The sequence below is a fragment of the Odontesthes bonariensis genome, chromosome 19 (genome assembly GCF_027942865.1).
Source record: "Odontesthes bonariensis isolate fOdoBon6 chromosome 19, fOdoBon6.hap1, whole genome shotgun sequence".
Taxonomy (NCBI): Eukaryota; Metazoa; Chordata; class Actinopteri; order Atheriniformes; family Atherinopsidae; genus Odontesthes; species Odontesthes bonariensis.
Window position 1 is genome coordinate 1,224,581 of NC_134524.1, and position 20,813 is coordinate 1,245,393.

At 44.4% G+C, this 20,813-nt stretch overlaps 1 protein-coding gene across 4 annotated transcripts in view; it reads left to right on the forward strand.

Moving 5' to 3' along the window:
- The window catches only part of camta2 (calmodulin binding transcription activator 2), a 58,800-nt gene that overhangs the window by 4,008 nt on the left and 33,979 nt on the right, over positions 1 to 20,813 (forward strand). For all 4 annotated transcript variants that reach the window (XM_075450593.1, XM_075450596.1, XM_075450595.1 and 1 more), the window contains exons 6-11: positions 1,385 to 1,456; positions 1,670 to 1,817; positions 1,924 to 2,052; positions 2,183 to 2,372; positions 2,780 to 3,743; positions 4,340 to 4,888. In XM_075450593.1, the coding sequence (XP_075306708.1) occupies positions 1,385 to 1,456; positions 1,670 to 1,817; positions 1,924 to 2,052; positions 2,183 to 2,372; positions 2,780 to 3,743; positions 4,340 to 4,888 (2,052 nt within the window). The remainder of the gene's footprint in view (positions 1 to 1,384; positions 1,457 to 1,669; positions 1,818 to 1,923; positions 2,053 to 2,182; positions 2,373 to 2,779; positions 3,744 to 4,339; positions 4,889 to 20,813) is intronic.

Consider the following 20,813-nt stretch of genomic DNA (forward strand, 5'->3'; position numbering starts at 1 on the left):
TGGGAGCCGGGGCCGCTGGGTGGCAGGGGTCGGGGTGGCGGGGCCGCTGGGTGGCAGGGGTCGGGGTGGCGGGGCCGCTGGGTGGCAGGGGTCGGGGTGGCGGGGCCGCTGGGTGGCAGGGGTCGGGGTGGCGGGTGGCGGGGCCGCTGGGTGGCAGGGGTCGGGGTGGCGGGTGGCGGGGCCGCTGGGTGGCAGGGGTCGGGGTGGCGGGGCCGCTGGGTGGCAGGGGTCGGGGTGGCGGGTGGCGGGGCCGCTGGGTGGCAGGGGTCGGGGTGGCGGGTGGCGGGGCCGCTGGGTGGCAGGGGTCGGGGTGGCGGGGCCGCTGGGTGGCAGGGGTCGGGGTGGCGGGTGGCGGGGCCGCTGGGTGGCAGGGGTCGGGGTGGCGGGGCCGCTGGGTGGCAGGGGTCGGGGTGGCGGGGCCGCTGGGTGGCAGGGGTCGGGGTGGCGGGGCCGCTGGGTGGCAGGGGTCGGGGTGGCGGGGCCGCTGGGTGGCAGGGGTCGGGGTGGCGGGGCCGCTGGGTGGCAGGGGTCGGGGTGGCGGGTGGCGGGGCCGCTGGGTGGCAGGGGTCGGGGCCGCTGGGTGGCAGGGGTCGGGGTGGCGGGTGGCGGGGCTGCTGGGTGGCAGGGGTCGGGGCCGCTGGGTGGCAGGGGTCGGGGTGGCGGGTGGCGGGGCCGCTGGGCGGTGGTAGCCGGGGCCGCTGGGTGGCAGGGGTCGGGGTGGCGGGTGGCGGGGCCGCTGGGTGAAGGGCGGTTTATGGTCGGAAACCAGGTCGTCTGCGTGTGTGTCGCAGTTAACGCAGACATGCCCCCCCCCCCTTACGCAGACACTCTGGTGCACCTCCCCAAAATTGTAACTGACCGCAGACAGTGCCGCAGATATCGCCGCAGGGAGGAGAGAAAGGAGGCCTCTGATTGGTCAACTCTACATCCGCTCTACACTATGCGTATTTCCGGTTTGCTAACCGGCTAATGGTGACGCTAACCGTGCTAACCGTGCTAACCGTGACGATTCTTTCGCCTCTCTGCCAGCTCCAGTAGTAGCAATATTTCTTCTATTGGCTTTTGATGAAGAACTCGTTTGTTGAACAGGAAGTGTTGATGAGACACGGTGAAGGAACTCTCAGCAGAGTTTTTATTTTTATTTTTTTGGGCTTTTTATGCCTTTAATGAGAGGACAGTTGGAGAGGGACAGGAAGGGGGCAGAGAGAGGGGGAACGACATGCAGCAAAGAGCCTTCCGGTGCGGGACTCAAACCGGGGCCAGCTGCAGCGAGAACTGTAGCCTCTGTACATGGGGCGGCTGCTCAACCCACGACGCCACCGACCGAAGCGTTATTGGTTCCTCAGCTCAGGTGGTTTTACAGCTGATCTGTTCCCTGTTTCAGTGCCTCTACGGCTGCTACGTCCATTCCTCCATCGTGCCAACATTCCACAGACGATGCTATTGGCTGCTGCAGGTCAGCGCACACACAGAAACACACACACACGCACACACACACACGCACACACACACACACATGCACACACACACACACACATGCACACACACACACACACACACACACATGCACACACACACACACACACGCACACGCACAGATCTGTTGGACTCGAACAGTCGGCTCAGAGGGACCCCAGAACTGACGCCGCTGCGTGTGTTTCCGCCACAGAACCCGGACATCGTGCTGGTCCACTACCTGAACGTGCCCTCGCTGGAGGATTCTGGGAAATGCAGTCCGCTGCTGTGCGCGGTGTCCGACCGCCACGACAGCGTGAGGTGGAGCCGAGACGACCTGCTGAGCCAGCTGAAGCCCATGTGTACGTCGCCCCCCTCCTGGTTCGCTGCTGCAGGCGGCGCCGTGAGGTCACGTGACGGTTTTTTAACGTGCGCTTGTTTTAACGTGCGCTTTTTCCCTGTGCTCAGTCCACAGCATGAAGTGTTCGGTGGGCGTGGGAGATTTCAGCATCGAGGAGCTGGTCCAGCACATCCTGGACCGACAGAGAACCAAACCACAGCCACGGACACACACCTGCCTCTGTAACACCACCCAGGGTAAGGCTGTGACCTCACTGTGACCTCACTGTGACATCACTGTGACATCACTGTGACCTCACTGTGACATCACTGCGACATCACAGCGGTCAGTCTGGGCCAAACCGACCGCCTGCGTTTGTGTCCGCAGTGTCTTCAGGAGTGAACATTCCCCACCGCTGCAACAGCACCAAGCATCGCATCATCTCCCCCAAGCTGCCCCCCTCCTCCTGCAGGCCCCCCCCCTCTGAGCTGGGGGAGGCGGGGGGGGCAGGAGACGCCAAACTGCCCCACCTGCAGGCGCAGAGCAGCCCCGCCTCGTCTCCCAGCCCCTCCTCCACGTGAGTCCAAACGCAGCCGCCGGATCAGAACCTCATCACAACGTAAACCGTAAACACGGCGTCCTTCTTCTGATGTCACGCGACCTGAGGTGACGGAACCGTAAACACGGCGTCCCTCCTCTGATGTCACGCGACCTGAGGTGACGGAACCGTAAACACGGCGTCCCTCCTCTGATGTCACGCGACCTGAGGTGACGGAACCGTAAACACGGCGTCCTTCTTCTGATGTCACGCGACCTGAGGTGACGGAACCGTAAACACGGCGTCCCTCCTCTGATGTCACGCGACCTGAGGTGACGGAACCGTAAACACGGCGTCCCTCCTCTGATGTCACGCGACCTGAGGTGACGGAACCGTAAACACGGCGTCCCTCCTCTGATGTCACGTGACCTTTTTTGTCTCCGCAGCTCGGCGTCTCCCCCTCAGCCTCACAGGGCTGCCGCCATCGCCGTGAGTAACCATGGCAGCGGCTTCTACAGCGACCGCCACAGCAACCTGGCCACGGTGGCGCTGCCTCAGAACGCCGTCATCGTCATGGCGACGGCCGCCGCCACCATCCCCGGAGGAAGAGGAGGGCAGCGGGGAGGCGGGGCCAGAGCCGAGGAGGCGGGGTCCAGAAAGAGCTTCGGCCAGCTGCTGCTCTCCCCCGCCCCCCTCCCCCCGGCGGCGGGGAAGCCGGCCTCCCCCTCCACCCCGTCGTCCTGCCCCTCCCCCGCCCCCCTGCAGGCGCCCGGCGTGGCCACCCTCTCCCTCACCCTGCTGCCCTCACCCGTCATCGGAGGCCTTCTCCTCGCCCCCAACGCCTCCCTCCGATCCCCTCCGCCTCCCCCCACCGCCTCCCCTCTCTCCCCCCCTTCCTCTCCGACTCCCCCGGCCCTCCCCCCGGCCTTCGACCCCGACTCCTTCCTCAACTCCCCCAAACAGGGGCAGACGTACGGCGGTCCTCACCCCGCCCCCTCCACCCTCTGCCCCGCCACTCTCTCCCCCTTCTCCCACCCCTCCCTCGCTCTCTCCCTCTCCCCCACCTCCACCCCTCCCTCCTCCGTCTCCCCGCCCTCCTCCCTCTCCTCCCTCTCCTCCTCCGAGGTGGACAGGAGAGACTTGGCCCTGCCCACCTCCCCTTCCTCCTCCTCCTCCTCCTCCTCCAGCTCCTCCTCCCCCGCTCTGCCCCCCTCCGTTGCCCTCACCCTCTCTCCCACCTCCTCTGTTGCCCCGCCCCTCCTGCCCCTCTGCCTGGAGCTGGCACCCCTGGGGGAGTCGGAGGGAGGGAGGGAGGAGGCTGTGGGCGGTGCAGAGGAGATGAAGGACAGGCGAGGCGATGATGATGATGATGAAGGCAGCGCCCCGCCCACTAAGCTGGCTCTGCTGCAGGTGAGTCTGCAGAGGAACTACTTTCTGTGCCCGTATCCCTCCGCCTCAATAGGCTAGATTTCTTTCCTAAAAAAAAAATAACAAAAAAAAAACTCTTCATACTGTAGATTTGTATATAGCTCATTTTATTTTATTTTATTATTATTAGTTTTTATTATTTTTTTATTTTGGTTTATTCACAATTTTTTATTTTATTCTATTCTATTTATTTATTATCTATTATTCTATTCCCATAGCCATAAGGCTTTATAACAGTGACTGCTGAGTTCTTCTCAAATTGATTGATTGATTTTTATTTATTTGTTTATTTAGTCATTATTATTATTAGTAAGTAGTTGTATGTTTTACTAGAATTGGTATTATTATTGTTGTTAATACAATCATTAAATATTTAAAAAAATGTTGAGCTACTTGACTAATTTGAATTTCCCCCATGGGGGGATGAATAAAGTATTTTTCTATTCTATTTGCTTGTTTTTACTTTAATTGTTTACATAAATTTATACTGTATGTTGCTGCAACACAATAATTTCCCAAATTGGGATGAATAAAGTACTTACCTATCTATTTATTTTATATATTATCTATCTATTTAGAAAGACCACGCCCCCACCAGCCCGTCTCCTCGGCAGCGGACAAACAGCCCCGCCCCCCACCGCCTGCCCGCGCCTGAAGCCCCGCCCTCGGTGGAGATGACCCAGCAGCCCATGCGGCCGCCGCCGTCCTTGTCCGTCGCTATGGATACCGCTCCCCTGGCCACGCCCCCCGTCCAGGTGAAGGAGGAGAGCCGGCACGGCGACCACTCCGAGGACGCCAGCATGGACACGCACCCGGGGGAGCAGGCGGAGCCTGGCGAGCGTGGAGGGGAGGAGCTCGACATCTCCTTTGACAGCCAGTTTCCCGACCTCATCTCTGACCTCATCACCGAGGAGGCCAATCCCGCCGCCGCTGCCCCCGCCGCCGCTACGACCGCCACGTCCACCGCCTCTCCCGGTCCGGCCGTGTTCCCGACGGGGGTCCGATACGTGGTGCCGCCGCAGCCCTCGCCCTCCTCCTCCTTCCTGCCCTTCCCTCACCCGATGCCCTCCTCCTCCACGCGGCTCGCCTCCATCACAGACTTCTCTCCAGAGTGGTCGTACCCAGAGGTAATCTGCAGATTTATTGTGTTCCAGGTGAATATTTCCACTAACCTAAGTTAAATGGTTAAAGTTCCACACTTTGATTTCAGGGTCCGTAATGCTCAGGTGCATCTTTAGTTCTTTACTCTGACATGAACACATTTAGTTTGAACGTGTCGTCGTAAACACAGGAGCCCTGATCAGAGTCTCATCTGGACATATAATCCGTTCCTGGACTGAGCTGCTCGTCCACAGGGGGGCAGCAGTGGGTTTAAAATCAGCAATCAGCTGGTTTAAGCACAACAAACAGCTGGTTTAAACACAACAAACAGCTGGTTTAAGCACAACAAACAGCTGGTTTAAGCACAACAAACAGCTGGTTTAAACTCAACAAACAGCTGGTTTAAGCACAACAAACAGCTGGTTTAAGCACAACAAACAGCTGGTTTGAACACAACAAACAGCTGGTTTAAGCACAACAAACAGCTGGTTTAGACACAACAAACAGCTGGTTTAAACACAACAAACAGCTGGTTTAAACACAACAAACAGCTGGTTTAAGCACAACAAACAGCTGGTTTAAACACAACAAACAGCTGGTTTAAAGACAACAAACAGCTGGTTTAAGCACAACAAACAGCTGGTTTAAGCACAACAAACAGCTGGTTTAAGCACAACAAACAGCTGGTTTAAGCACAACAATAAGCTGGTTTAAGCACAACAAACAGCTGGTTTAAACACAACAAACAGCTGGTTTAAAGACAACAAACAGCTGGTTTAAGCACAACAAACAGCTGGTTTAAGCACAACAAACAGCTGGTTTAAGCACAACAAACAGCTGGTTTAATAACAACAAACAGCTGGTTTAATAACAACAAACAGCTGGTTTAAGCACAACAAACAGCTGGTTTAAGCACAACAAACAGCTGGTTTAAAAACAACAAACAGCTGGTTTAAAAACAACAAACAGCTGGTTTAAAAACAACAAACAGCTGGTTTAAGCACAACAAACAGCTGGTTTAAGCACAACAAACAGCTGGTTTAATAACAACAAACAGCTGGTTTAAGCACAACAAACAGCTGGTTTAAGCACAACAAACAGCTGGTTTAAAAACAACAAACAGCTGGTTTAAACACAACAAACAGCTGGTTTAAAGACAACAAACAGCTGGTTTAAGCACAACAAACAGCTGGTTTAAACACAACAAACAGCTGGTTTAAGCACAACAAACAGCTGGTTTAAGCACAACAAACAGCTGGTTTAAGCACAACAAACAGCTGGTTTAAGCACAACAAACAGCTGGTTTAAGCACAACAAACAGCTGGTTTAGACACAACAAACAGCTGGTTTAGACACAACAAACAGCTGGTTTAAACACAACAAACAGCTGGTTTAAACACAACAAACAGCTGGTTTAAGCACAACAAACAGCTGGTTTAAACACAACAAACAGCTGGTTTAAACACAACAAACAGCTGGTTTAAAGACAACAAACAGCTGGTTTAAACACAACAAACAGCTGGTTTAAACACAACAAACAGCTGGTTTAAACACAGCAAACAGCTGGTTTAGACACAACAAACAGCTGGTTTAAACAGCAAACAGCTGGTTTAGACACAACAAACAGCTGGTTTAAACACAGCAAACAGCTGGTTTAGACACAACAAACAGCTGGTTTAGACACAACAAACAGCTGGTTTAAAGACAACAAACAGCTGGTTTAAACACAACAAACAGCTGGTTTAAACACAGCAAACAGCTGGTTTAAGCACAACAAACAGCTGGTTTAAGCACAACAAACAGCTGGTTTAAGCACAACAAACAGCTGGTTTAAACACAACAAACAGCTGGTTTAGACACAACAAACAGCTGGTTTAAGCACAACAATCAGCTGGTTTAAGCACAACAAACAGCTGGTTTAAAGACAACAAACAGCTGGTTTAAAGACAACAAACAGCTGGTTTAAGCACAACAAACAGCTGGTTTAAACACAACAAACAGCTGGTTTAAAGACAACAAACAGCTGGTTTAAAGACAACAAACAGCTGGTTTAAGCACAACAAACAGCTGGTTTAAACACAACAAACAGCTGGTTTAAACACAACAAACAGCTGGTTTAAACACAACAAACAGCTGGTTTAAGCACAACAAACAGCTGGTTTAGACACAACAAACAGCTGGTTTAAGCACAACAAACAGCTGGTTTAAACACAACAAACAGCTGGTTTAAGCACAACAAACAGCTGGTTTAAACTCAACAAACAGCTGGTTTAAGCACAACAAACAGCTGGTTTAAGCACAACAAACAGCTGGTTTAAGCACAACAAACAGCTGGTTTAAGCACAACAAACAGCTGGTTTAAGCACAACAAACAGCTGGTTTAAACACAACAAACAGCTGGTTTAAGCACAACAAACAGCTGGTTTAAGCACAACAAACAGCTGGTTTAAGCACAACAAACAGCTGGTTTAAGCACAACAAACAGCTGGTTTAAGCACAACAAACAGCTGGTTTAAACACAACAAACAGCTGGTTTAAGCACAACAAACAGCTGGTTTAAACACAACAAACAGCTGGTTTAAGCACAACAAACAGCTGGTTTAAGCACAACAAACAGCTGGTTTAAGCACAACAAACAGCTGGTTTAGACACAACAAACAGCTGGTTTAAACACAACAAACAGCTGGTTTAAACACAACAAACAGCTGGTTTAAACCCAACAAACAGCTGGTTTAAGCACAACAAACAGCTGGTTTAAACTCAACAAACAGCTGGTTTAAGCACAACAAACAGCTGGTTTAAGCACAACAAACAGCTGGTTTAAACAACAAACAGCTGGTTTAAGCACAACAAACAGCTGGTTTAAGCACAACAAACAGCTGGTTTGAACACAACAAACAGCTGGTTTAAGCACAACAAACAGCTGGTTTAGACACAACAAACAGCTGGTTTAAACACAACAAACAGCTGGTTTAAACACAACAAACAGCTGGTTTAAGCACAACAAACAGCTGGTTTAAACACAACAAACAGCTGGTTTAAAGACAACAAACAGCTGGTTTAAGCACAACAAACAGCTGGTTTAAGCACAACAAACAGCTGGTTTAAGCACAACAAACAGCTGGTTTAAGCACAACAAACAGCTGGTTTAATAACAACAAACAGCTGGTTTAAGCACAACAAACAGCTGGTTTAAAAACAACAAACAGCTGGTTTAAAGACAACAAACAGCTGGTTTAAGCACAACAAACAGCTGGTTTAAACACAACAAACAGCTGGTTTAAGCACAACAAACAGCTGGTTTAAGCACAACAAACAGCTGGTTTAAGCACAACAATCAGCTGGTTTAAGCACAACAAACAGCTGGTTTAAAGACAACAAACAGCTGGTTTAAAGACAACAAACAGCTGGTTTAAGCACAACAAACAGCTGGTTTAAACACAACAAACAGCTGGTTTAAACACAACAAACAGCTGGTTTAAGCACAACAAACAGCTGGTTTAAACACAACAAACAGCTGGTTTAGACACAACAAACAGCTGGTTTAAGCACAACAAACAGCTGGTTTAAGCACAACAAACAGCTGGTTTAAACACAACAAACAGCTGGTTTAAGCACAACAAACAGCTGGTTTAAACTCAACAAACAGCTGGTTTAAGCACAACAAACAGCTGGTTTAAGCACAACAAACAGCTGGTTTAAGCACAACAAACAGCTGGTTTAAACACAACAAACAGCTGGTTTAAGCACAACAAACAGCTGGTTTAAGCACAACAAACAGCTGGTTTAAGCACAACAAACAGCTGGTTTAAGCACAACAAACAGCTGGTTTAATAACAACAAACAGCTGGTTTAAGCACAACAAACAGCTGGTTTAAAAACAACAAACAGCTGGTTTAAAGACAACAAACAGCTGGTTTAAGCACAACAAACAGCTGGTTTAAACACAACAAACAGCTGGTTTAAGCACAACAAACAGCTGGTTTAAGCACAACAAACAGCTGGTTTAAGCACAACAATCAGCTGGTTTAAGCACAACAAACAGCTGGTTTAAAGACAACAAACAGCTGGTTTAAAGACAACAAACAGCTGGTTTAAGCACAACAAACAGCTGGTTTAAACACAACAAACAGCTGGTTTAAACACAACAAACAGCTGGTTTAAGCACAACAAACAGCTGGTTTAAACACAACAAACAGCTGGTTTAGACACAACAAACAGCTGGTTTAAGCACAACAAACAGCTGGTTTAAGCACAACAAACAGCTGGTTTAAACACAACAAACAGCTGGTTTAAGCACAACAAACAGCTGGTTTAAACTCAACAAACAGCTGGTTTAAGCACAACAAACAGCTGGTTTAAGCACAACAAACAGCTGGTTTAAGCACAACAAACAGCTGGTTTAAACACAACAAACAGCTGGTTTAAGCACAACAAACAGCTGGTTTAAGCACAACAAACAGCTGGTTTAAGCACAACAAACAGCTGGTTTAAGCACAACAAACAGCTGGTTTAAACACAACAAACAGCTGGTTTAAGCACAACAAACAGCTGGTTTAGACACAACAAACAGCTGGTTTAAACACAACAAACAGCTGGTTTAAACACAACAAACAGCTGGTTTAAACCCAACAAACAGCTGGTTTAAGCACAACAAACAGCTGGTTTAAGCACAACAAACAGCTGGTTTAAACAACAAACAGCTGGTTTAAAGACAACAAACAGCTGGTTTAAGCACAACAAACAGCTGGTTTAAGCACAACAAACAGCTGGTTTAAAAACAACAAACAGCTGGTTTAAGCACAACAAACAGCTGGTTTAAACACAACAAACAGCTGGTTTAAAGACAACAAACAGCTGGTTTAAGCACAACAAACAGCTGGTTTAAACACAACAAACAGCTGGTTTAAGCACAACAAACAGCTGGTTTAAGCACAACAAACAGCTGGTTTAAGCACAACAAACAGCTGGTTTAAGCACAACAAACAGCTGGTTTAGACACAACAAACAGCTGGTTTAGACACAACAAACAGCTGGTTTAAACACAACAAACAGCTGGTTTAAACACAACAAACAGCTGGTTTAAGCACAACAAACAGCTGGTTTAAACACAACAAACAGCTGGTTTAAACACAACAAACAGCTGGTTTAAAGACAACAAACAGCTGGTTTAAACACAACAAACAGCTGGTTTAAACACAACAAACAGCTGGTTTAAACACAGCAAACAGCTGGTTTAGACACAACAAACAGCTGGTTTAAACACAGCAAACAGCTGGTTTAGACACAACAAACAGCTGGTTTAAACACAGCAAACAGCTGGTTTAGACACAACAAACAGCTGGTTTAGACACAACAAACAGCTGGTTTAAAGACAACAAACAGCTGGTTTAAACACAACAAACAGCTGGTTTAAACACAGCAAACAGCTGGTTTAAGCACAACAAACAGCTGGTTTAAGCACAACAAACAGCTGGTTTAAGCACAACAAACAGCTGGTTTAAACACAACAAACAGCTGGTTTAGACACAACAAACAGCTGGTTTAAGCACAACAATCAGCTGGTTTAAGCACAACAAACAGCTGGTTTAAAGACAACAAACAGCTGGTTTAAAGACAACAAACAGCTGGTTTAAGCACAACAAACAGCTGGTTTAAACACAACAAACAGCTGGTTTAAAGACAACAAACAGCTGGTTTAAAGACAACAAACAGCTGGTTTAAGCACAACAAACAGCTGGTTTAAACACAACAAACAGCTGGTTTAAACACAACAAACAGCTGGTTTAAACACAACAAACAGCTGGTTTAAGCACAACAAACAGCTGGTTTAGACACAACAAACAGCTGGTTTAAGCACAACAAACAGCTGGTTTAAGCACAACAAACAGCTGGTTTAAACACAACAAACAGCTGGTTTAAGCACAACAAACAGCTGGTTTAAACTCAACAAACAGCTGGTTTAAGCACAACAAACAGCTGGTTTAAGCACAACAAACAGCTGGTTTAAGCACAACAAACAGCTGGTTTAAGCACAACAAACAGCTGGTTTAAGCACAACAAACAGCTGGTTTAAACACAACAAACAGCTGGTTTAAGCACAACAAACAGCTGGTTTAAGCACAACAAACAGCTGGTTTAAGCACAACAAACAGCTGGTTTAAGCACAACAAACAGCTGGTTTAAGCACAACAAACAGCTGGTTTAAACACAACAAACAGCTGGTTTAAGCACAACAAACAGCTGGTTTAAACACAACAAACAGCTGGTTTAAGCACAACAAACAGCTGGTTTAAGCACAACAAACAGCTGGTTTAAGCACAACAAACAGCTGGTTTAGACACAACAAACAGCTGGTTTAAACACAACAAACAGCTGGTTTAAACCCAACAAACAGCTGGTTTAAGCACAACAAACAGCTGGTTTAAACTCAACAAACAGCTGGTTTAAGCACAACAAACAGCTGGTTTAAGCACAACAAACAGCTGGTTTAAACAACAAACAGCTGGTTTAAGCACAACAAACAGCTGGTTTAAGCACAACAAACAGCTGGTTTGAACACAACAAACAGCTGGTTTAAGCACAACAAACAGCTGGTTTAGACACAACAAACAGCTGGTTTAAACACAACAAACAGCTGGTTTAAACACAACAAACAGCTGGTTTAAGCACAACAAACAGCTGGTTTAAACACAACAAACAGCTGGTTTAAAGACAACAAACAGCTGGTTTAAGCACAACAAACAGCTGGTTTAAGCACAACAAACAGCTGGTTTAAGCACAACAAACAGCTGGTTTAAGCACAACAAACAGCTGGTTTAATAACAACAAACAGCTGGTTTAAGCACAACAAACAGCTGGTTTAAAAACAACAAACAGCTGGTTTAAAGACAACAAACAGCTGGTTTAAGCACAACAAACAGCTGGTTTAAACACAACAAACAGCTGGTTTAAGCACAACAAACAGCTGGTTTAAGCACAACAAACAGCTGGTTTAAGCACAACAATCAGCTGGTTTAAGCACAACAAACAGCTGGTTTAAAGACAACAAACAGCTGGTTTAAAGACAACAAACAGCTGGTTTAAGCACAACAAACAGCTGGTTTAAACACAACAAACAGCTGGTTTAAACACAACAAACAGCTGGTTTAAGCACAACAAACAGCTGGTTTAAACACAACAAACAGCTGGTTTAGACACAACAAACAGCTGGTTTAAGCACAACAAACAGCTGGTTTAAGCACAACAAACAGCTGGTTTAAACACAACAAACAGCTGGTTTAAGCACAACAAACAGCTGGTTTAAACTCAACAAACAGCTGGTTTAAGCACAACAAACAGCTGGTTTAAGCACAACAAACAGCTGGTTTAAGCACAACAAACAGCTGGTTTAAACACAACAAACAGCTGGTTTAAGCACAACAAACAGCTGGTTTAAGCACAACAAACAGCTGGTTTAAGCACAACAAACAGCTGGTTTAAGCACAACAAACAGCTGGTTTAATAACAACAAACAGCTGGTTTAAGCACAACAAACAGCTGGTTTAAAAACAACAAACAGCTGGTTTAAAGACAACAAACAGCTGGTTTAAGCACAACAAACAGCTGGTTTAAACACAACAAACAGCTGGTTTAAGCACAACAAACAGCTGGTTTAAGCACAACAAACAGCTGGTTTAAGCACAACAATCAGCTGGTTTAAGCACAACAAACAGCTGGTTTAAAGACAACAAACAGCTGGTTTAAAGACAACAAACAGCTGGTTTAAGCACAACAAACAGCTGGTTTAAACACAACAAACAGCTGGTTTAAACACAACAAACAGCTGGTTTAAGCACAACAAACAGCTGGTTTAAACACAACAAACAGCTGGTTTAGACACAACAAACAGCTGGTTTAAGCACAACAAACAGCTGGTTTAAGCACAACAAACAGCTGGTTTAAACACAACAAACAGCTGGTTTAAGCACAACAAACAGCTGGTTTAAACTCAACAAACAGCTGGTTTAAGCACAACAAACAGCTGGTTTAAGCACAACAAACAGCTGGTTTAAGCACAACAAACAGCTGGTTTAAACACAACAAACAGCTGGTTTAAGCACAACAAACAGCTGGTTTAAGCACAACAAACAGCTGGTTTAAGCACAACAAACAGCTGGTTTAAGCACAACAAACAGCTGGTTTAAACACAACAAACAGCTGGTTTAAGCACAACAAACAGCTGGTTTAGACACAACAAACAGCTGGTTTAAACACAACAAACAGCTGGTTTAAACACAACAAACAGCTGGTTTAAACCCAACAAACAGCTGGTTTAAGCACAACAAACAGCTGGTTTAAGCACAACAAACAGCTGGTTTAAACAACAAACAGCTGGTTTAAAGACAACAAACAGCTGGTTTAAGCACAACAAACAGCTGGTTTAAGCACAACAAACAGCTGGTTTAAAAACAACAAACAGCTGGTTTAAGCACAACAAACAGCTGGTTTAAGCACAACAAACAGCTGGTTTAAGCACAACAAACAGCTGGTTTAAACTCAACAAACAGCTGGTTTAAGCACAACAAACAGCTGGTTTAAGCACAACAAACAGCTGGTTTAAGCACAACAAACAGCTGGTTTAAGCACAACAAACAGCTGGTTTAAAGACAACAAACAGCTGGTTTAAGCACAACAAACAGCTGGTTTAAGCACAACAAACAGCTGGTTTAAGCACAACAAACAGCTGGTTTAAACACAACAAACAGCTGGTTTAAGCACAACAATCAGCTGGTTTAAGCACAACAAACAGCTGGTTTAAAGACAACAAACAGCTGGTTTAAAGACAACAAACAGCTGGTTTAAGCACAACAAACAGCTGGTTTAAACACAACAAACAGCTGGTTTAGACACAACAAACAGCTGGTTTAAACACAACAAACAGCTGGTTTAAACACAGCAAACAGCTGGTTTAAACACAGCAAACAGCTGGTTTAAGCACAACAAACAGCTGGTTTAAGCACAACAAACAGCTGGTTTAAGCACAACAAACAGCTGGTTTAAACACAACAAACAGCTGGTTTAAACACAACAAACAGCTGGTTTAAACACAACAAACAGCTGGTTTAAGCACAACAAACAGCTGGTTTAAGCACAACAAACAGCTGGTTTAAGCACAACAAACAGCTGGTTTAAACACAACAAACAGCTGGTTTAAACACAACAAACAGCTGGTTTAAACACAACAAACAGCTGGTTTAAACACAGCAAACAGCTGGTTTAAGCACAACAAACAGCTGGTTTAAGCACAACAAACAGCTGGTTTAAGCACAACAAACAGCTGGTTTAAACACAACAAACAGCTGGTTTAAACACAACAAACAGCTGGTTTAAGCACAAAAAACAGCTGGTTTAAACACAACAAACAGCTGGTTTAAACACAACAAACAGCTGGTTTAAACCCAACAAACAGCTGGTTTAAGCACAACAAACAGCTGGTTTAAGCACAACAAACAGCTGGTTTAAGCACAACAAACAGCTGGTTTAAGCACAACAAACAGCTGGTTTAAACACAACAAACAGCTGGTTTAAGCACAAAAAACAGCTGGTTTAAGCACAACAAACAGCTGGTTTAAACACAACAAACAGCTGGTTTAAGCACAACAAACAGCTGGTTTAAGCACAACAAACAGCTGGTTTAAGCACAACAAACAGCTGGTTTAAGCACAACAAACAGCTGGTTTAAACACAACAAACAGCTGGTTTAAACACAACAAACAGCTGGTTTAAGCACAACAAACAGCTGGTTTAGACACAACAAACAGCTGGTTTAAACACAACAAACAGCTGGTTTAAACACAACAAACAGCTGGTTTAAACCCAACAAACAGCTGGTTTAAGCACAACAAACAGCTGGTTTAAGCACAACAAACAGCTGGTTTAAACAACAAACAGCTGGTTTAAAGACAACAAACAGCTGGTTTAAGCACAACAAACAGCTGGTTTAAGCACAACAAACAGCTGGTTTAAAAACAACAAACAGCTGGTTTAAGCACAACAAACAGCTGGTTTAAGCACAACAAACAGCTGGTTTAAGCACAACAAACAGCTGGTTTAAACTCAACAAACAGCTGGTTTAAGCACAACAAACAGCTGGTTTAAGCACAACAAACAGCTGGTTTAAGCACAACAAACAGCTGGTTTAAGCACAACAAACAGCTGGTTTAAAGACAACAAACAGCTGGTTTAAGCACAACAAACAGCTGGTTTAAGCACAACAAACAGCTGGTTTAAGCACAACAAACAGCTGGTTTAAACACAACAAACAGCTGGTTTAAGCACAACAATCAGCTGGTTTAAGCACAACAAACAGCTGGTTTAAAGACAACAAACAGCTGGTTTAAAGACAACAAACAGCTGGTTTAAGCACAACAAACAGCTGGTTTAAACACAACAAACAGCTGGTTTAGACACAACAAACAGCTGGTTTAAACACAACAAACAGCTGGTTTAAACACAGCAAACAGCTGGTTTAAACACAGCAAACAGCTGGTTTAAGCACAACAAACAGCTGGTTTAAGCACAACAAACAGCTGGTTTAAGCACAACAAACAGCTGGTTTAAACACAACAAACAGCTGGTTTAAACACAACAAACAGCTGGTTTAAACACAACAAACAGCTGGTTTAAGCACAACAAACAGCTGGTTTAAGCACAACAAACAGCTGGTTTAAGCACAACAAACAGCTGGTTTAAACACAACAAACAGCTGGTTTAAACACAACAAACAGCTGGTTTAAACACAACAAACAGCTGGTTTAAACACAGCAAACAGCTGGTTTAAACACAACAAACAGCTGGTTTAAGCACAACAAACAGCTGGTTTAAGCACAACAAACAGCTGGTTTAAGCACAACAAACAGCTGGTTTAAACACAACAAACAGCTGGTTTAAACACAACAAACAGCTGGTTTAAGCACAAAAAACAGCTGGTTTAAACACAACAAACAGCTGGTTTAAACACAACAAACAGCTGGTTTAAACCCAACAAACAGCTGGTTTAAGCACAACAAACAGCTGGTTTAAGCACAACAAACAGCTGGTTTAAGCACAACAAACAGCTGGTTTAAGCACAACAAACAGCTGGTTTAAACACAACAAACAGCTGGTTTAAGCACAAAAAACAGCTGGTTTAAGCACAACAAACAGCTGGTTTAAACACAACAAACAGCTGGTTTAAGCACAACAAACAGCTGGTTTAAGCACAACAAACAGCTGGTTTAAAAACAACAAACAGCTGGTTTAAACTCAACAAACAGCAGGTTTAAAGACAACAAACAGCTGGTTTAAACCCAACAAACAGCTGGTTTAAGCACAACAAACAGCTGGTTTAAAAACAACAAACAGCTGGTTTAAACTCAACAAACAGCAGGTTTAAAGACAACAAACAGCTGGTTTAAAAACAACAAACAGCTGGTTTAAAAACAACAAACAGCTGGTTTAAGCACAACAAACAGCTGGTTTAAGCACAACAAACAGCTGGTTTAAAGACAACAAACAGCTGGTTTAAGCACAACAAACAGCTGGTTTAAACACAACAAACAGCTGGTTTAAACACAACAAACAGCTGGTTTAAACACAACAAACAGCTGGTTTAAGCACAACAAACAGCTGGTTTAGACACAACAAACAGCTGGTTTAAGCACAACAAACAGCTGGTTTAAGCACAACAAACAGCTGGTTTAAACACAACAAACAGCTGGTTTAAGCACAACAAACAGCTGGTTTAAACTCAACAAACAGCTGGTTTAAGCACAACAAACAGCTGGTTTAAGCACAACAAACAGCTGGTTTAAGCACAACAAACAGCTGGTTTAAGCACAACAAACAGCTGGTTTAAGCACAACAAACAGCTGGTTTAAACACAACAAACAGCTGGTTTAAGCACAACAAACAGCTGGTTTAAGCACAACAAACAGCTGGTTTAAGCACAACAAACAGCTGGTTTAAGCACAACAAACAGCTGGTTTAAGCACAACAAACAGCTGGTTTAAACACAACAAACAGCTGGTTTAAGCACAACAAACAGCTGGTTTAAACACAACAAACAGCTGGTTTAAGCACAACAAACAGCTGGTTTAAGCACAACAAACAGCTGGTTTAAGCACAACAAACAGCTGGTTTAGACACAACAAACAGCTGGTTTAAACACAACAAACAGCTGGTTTAAACCCAACAAACAGCTGGTTTAAGCACAACAAACAGCTGGTTTAAACTCAACAAACAGCTGGTTTAAGCACAACAAACAGCTGGTTTAAGCACAACAAACAGCTGGTTTAAACAACAAACAGCTGGTTTAAGCACAACAAACAGCTGGTTTAAGCACAACAAACAGCTGGTTTGAACACAACAAACAGCTGGTTTAAGCACAACAAACAGCTGGTTTAGACACAACAAACAGCTGGTTTAAACACAACAAACAGCTGGTTTAAACACAACAAACAGCTGGTTTAAGCACAACAAACAGCTGGTTTAAACACAACAAACAGCTGGTTTAAAGACAACAAACAGCTGGTTTAAGCACAACAAACAGCTGGTTTAAGCACAACAAACAGCTGGTTTAAGCACAACAAACAGCTGGTTTAAGCACAACAAACAGCTGGTTTAATAACAACAAACAGCTGGTTTAAGCACAACAAACAGCTGGTTTAAAAACAACAAACAGCTGGTTTAAAGACAACAAACAGCTGGTTTAAGCACAACAAACAGCTGGTTTAAACACAACAAACAGCTGGTTTAAGCACAACAAACAGCTGGTTTAAGCACAACAAACAGCTGGTTTAAGCACAACAATCAGCTGGTTTAAGCACAACAAACAGCTGGTTTAAAGACAACAAACAGCTGGTTTAAAGACAACAAACAGCTGGTTTAAGCACAACAAACAGCTGGTTTAAACACAACAAACAGCTGGTTTAAACACAACAAACAGCTGGTTTAAGCACAACAAACAGCTGGTTTAAACACAACAAACAGCTGGTTTAGACACAACAAACAGCTGGTTTAAGCACAACAAACAGCTGGTTTAAGCACAACAAACAGCTGGTTTAAACACAACAAACAGCTGGTTTAAGCACAACAAACAGCTGGTTTAAACTCAACAAACAGCTGGTTTAAGCACAACAAACAGCTGGTTTAAGCACAACAAACAGCTGGTTTAAGCACAACAAACAGCTGGTTTAAACACAACAAACAGCTGGTTTAAGCACAACAAACAGCTGGTTTAAGCACAACAAACAGCTGGTTTAAGCACAACAAACAGCTGGTTTAAGCACAACAAACAGCTGGTTTAATAACAACAAACAGCTGGTTTAAGCACAACAAACAGCTGGTTTAAAAACAACAAACAGCTGGTTTAAAGACAACAAACAGCTGGTTTAAGCACAACAAACAGCTGGTTTAAACACAACAAACAGCTGGTTTAAGCACAACAAACAGCTGGTTTAAGCACAACAAACAGCTGGTTTAAGCACAACAATCAGCTGGTTTAAGCACAACAAACAGCTGGTTTAAAGACAACAAACAGCTGGTTTAAAGACAACAAACAGCTGGTTTAAGCACAACAAACAGCTGGTTTAAACACAACAAACAGCTGGTTTAAACACAACAAACAGCTGGTTTAAGCACAACAAACAGCTGGTTTAAACACAACAAACAGCTGGTTTAGACACAACAAACAGCTGGTTTAAGCACAACAAACAGCTGGTTTAAGCACAACAAACAGCTGGTTTAAACACAACAAACAGCTGGTTTAAGCACAACAAACAGCTGGTTTAAACTCAACAAACAGCTGGTTTAAGCACAACAAACAGCTGGTTTAAGCACAACAAACAGCTGGTTTAAGCACAACAAACAGCTGGTTTAAACACAACAAACAGCTGGTTTAAGCACAACAAACAGCTGGTTTAAGCACAACAAACAGCTGGTTTAAGCACAACAAACAGCTGGTTTAAGCACAACAAACAGCTGGTTTAAACACAACAAACAGCTGGTTTAAGCACAACAAACAGCTGGTTTAGACACAACAAACAGCTGGTTTAAACACAACAAACAGCTGGTTTAAACACAACAAACAGCTGGTTTAAACCCAACAAACAGCTGGTTTAAGCACAACAAACAGCTGGTTTAAGCACAACAAACAGCTGGTTTAAACAACAAACAGCTGGTTTAAAGACAACAAACAGCTGGTTTAAGCACAACAAACAGCTGGTTTAAGCACAACAAACAGCTGGTTTAAAAACAACAAACAGCTGGTTTAAGCACAACAAACAGCTGGTTTAAGCACAACAAACAGCTGGTTTAAGCACAACAAACAGCTGGTTTAAACTCAACAAACAGCTGGTTTAAGCACAACAAACAGCTGGTTTAAGCACAACAAACAGCTGGTTTAAGCACAACAAACAGCTGGTTTAAGCACAACAAACAGCTGGTTTAAAGACAACAAACAGCTGGTTTAAGCACAACAAACAGCTGGTTTAAGCACAACAAACAGCTGGTTTAAGCACAACAAACAGCTGGTTTAAACACAACAAACAGCTGGTTTAAGCACAACAATCAGCTGGTTTAAGCACAACAAACAGCTGGTTTAAAGACAACAAACAGCTGGTTTAAAGACAACAAACAGCTGGTTTAAGCACAACAAACAGCTGGTTTAAACACAACAAACAGCTGGTTTAGACACAACAAACAGCTGGTTTAAACACAACAAACAGCTGGTTTAAACACAGCAAACAGCTGGTTTAAACACAGCAAACAGCTGGTTTAAGCACAACAAACAGCTGGTTTAAGCACAACAAACAGCTGGTTTAAGCACAACAAACAGCTGGTTTAAACACAACAAACAGCTGGTTTAAACACAACAAACAGCTGGTTTAAACACAACAAACAGCTGGTTTAAGCACAACAAACAGCTGGTTTAAGCACAACAAACAGCTGGTTTAAGCACAACAAACAGCTGGTTTAAACACAACAAACAGCTGGTTTAAACACAACAAACAGCTGGTTTAAACACAACAAACAGCTGGTTTAAACACAGCAAACAGCTGGTTTAAGCACAACAAACAGCTGGTTTAAGCACAACAAACAGCTGGTTTAAGCACAACAAACAGCTGGTTTAAACACAACAAACAGCTGGTTTAAACACAACAAACAGCTGGTTTAAGCACAAAAAACAGCTGGTTTAAACACAACAAACAGCTGGTTTAAACACAACAAACAGCTGGTTTAAACCCAACAAACAGCTGGTTTAAGCACAACAAACAGCTGGTTTAAGCACAACAAACAGCTGGTTTAAGCACAACAAACAGCTGGTTTAAGCACAACAAACAGCTGGTTTAAACACAACAAACAGCTGGTTTAAGCACAAAAAACAGCTGGTTTAAGCACAACAAACAGCTGGTTTAAACACAACAAACAGCTGGTTTAAGCACAACAAACAGCTGGTTTAAGCACAACAAACAGCTGGTTTAAGCACAACAAACAGCTGGTTTAAGCACAACAAACAGCTGGTTTAAACACAACAAACAGCTGGTTTAAACACAACAAACAGCTGGTTTAAGCACAACAAACAGCTGGTTTAGACACAACAAACAGCTGGTTTAAACACAACAAACAGCTGGTTTAAACACAACAAACAGCTGGTTTAAACCCAACAAACAGCTGGTTTAAGCACAACAAACAGCTGGTTTAAGCACAACAAACAGCTGGTTTAAACAACAAACAGCTGGTTTAAAGACAACAAACAGCTGGTTTAAGCACAACAAACAGCTGGTTTAAGCACAACAAACAGCTGGTTTAAAAACAACAAACAGCTGGTTTAAGCACAACAAACAGCTGGTTTAAGCACAACAAACAGCTGGTTTAAGCACAACAAACAGCTGGTTTAAACTCAACAAACAGCTGGTTTAAGCACAACAA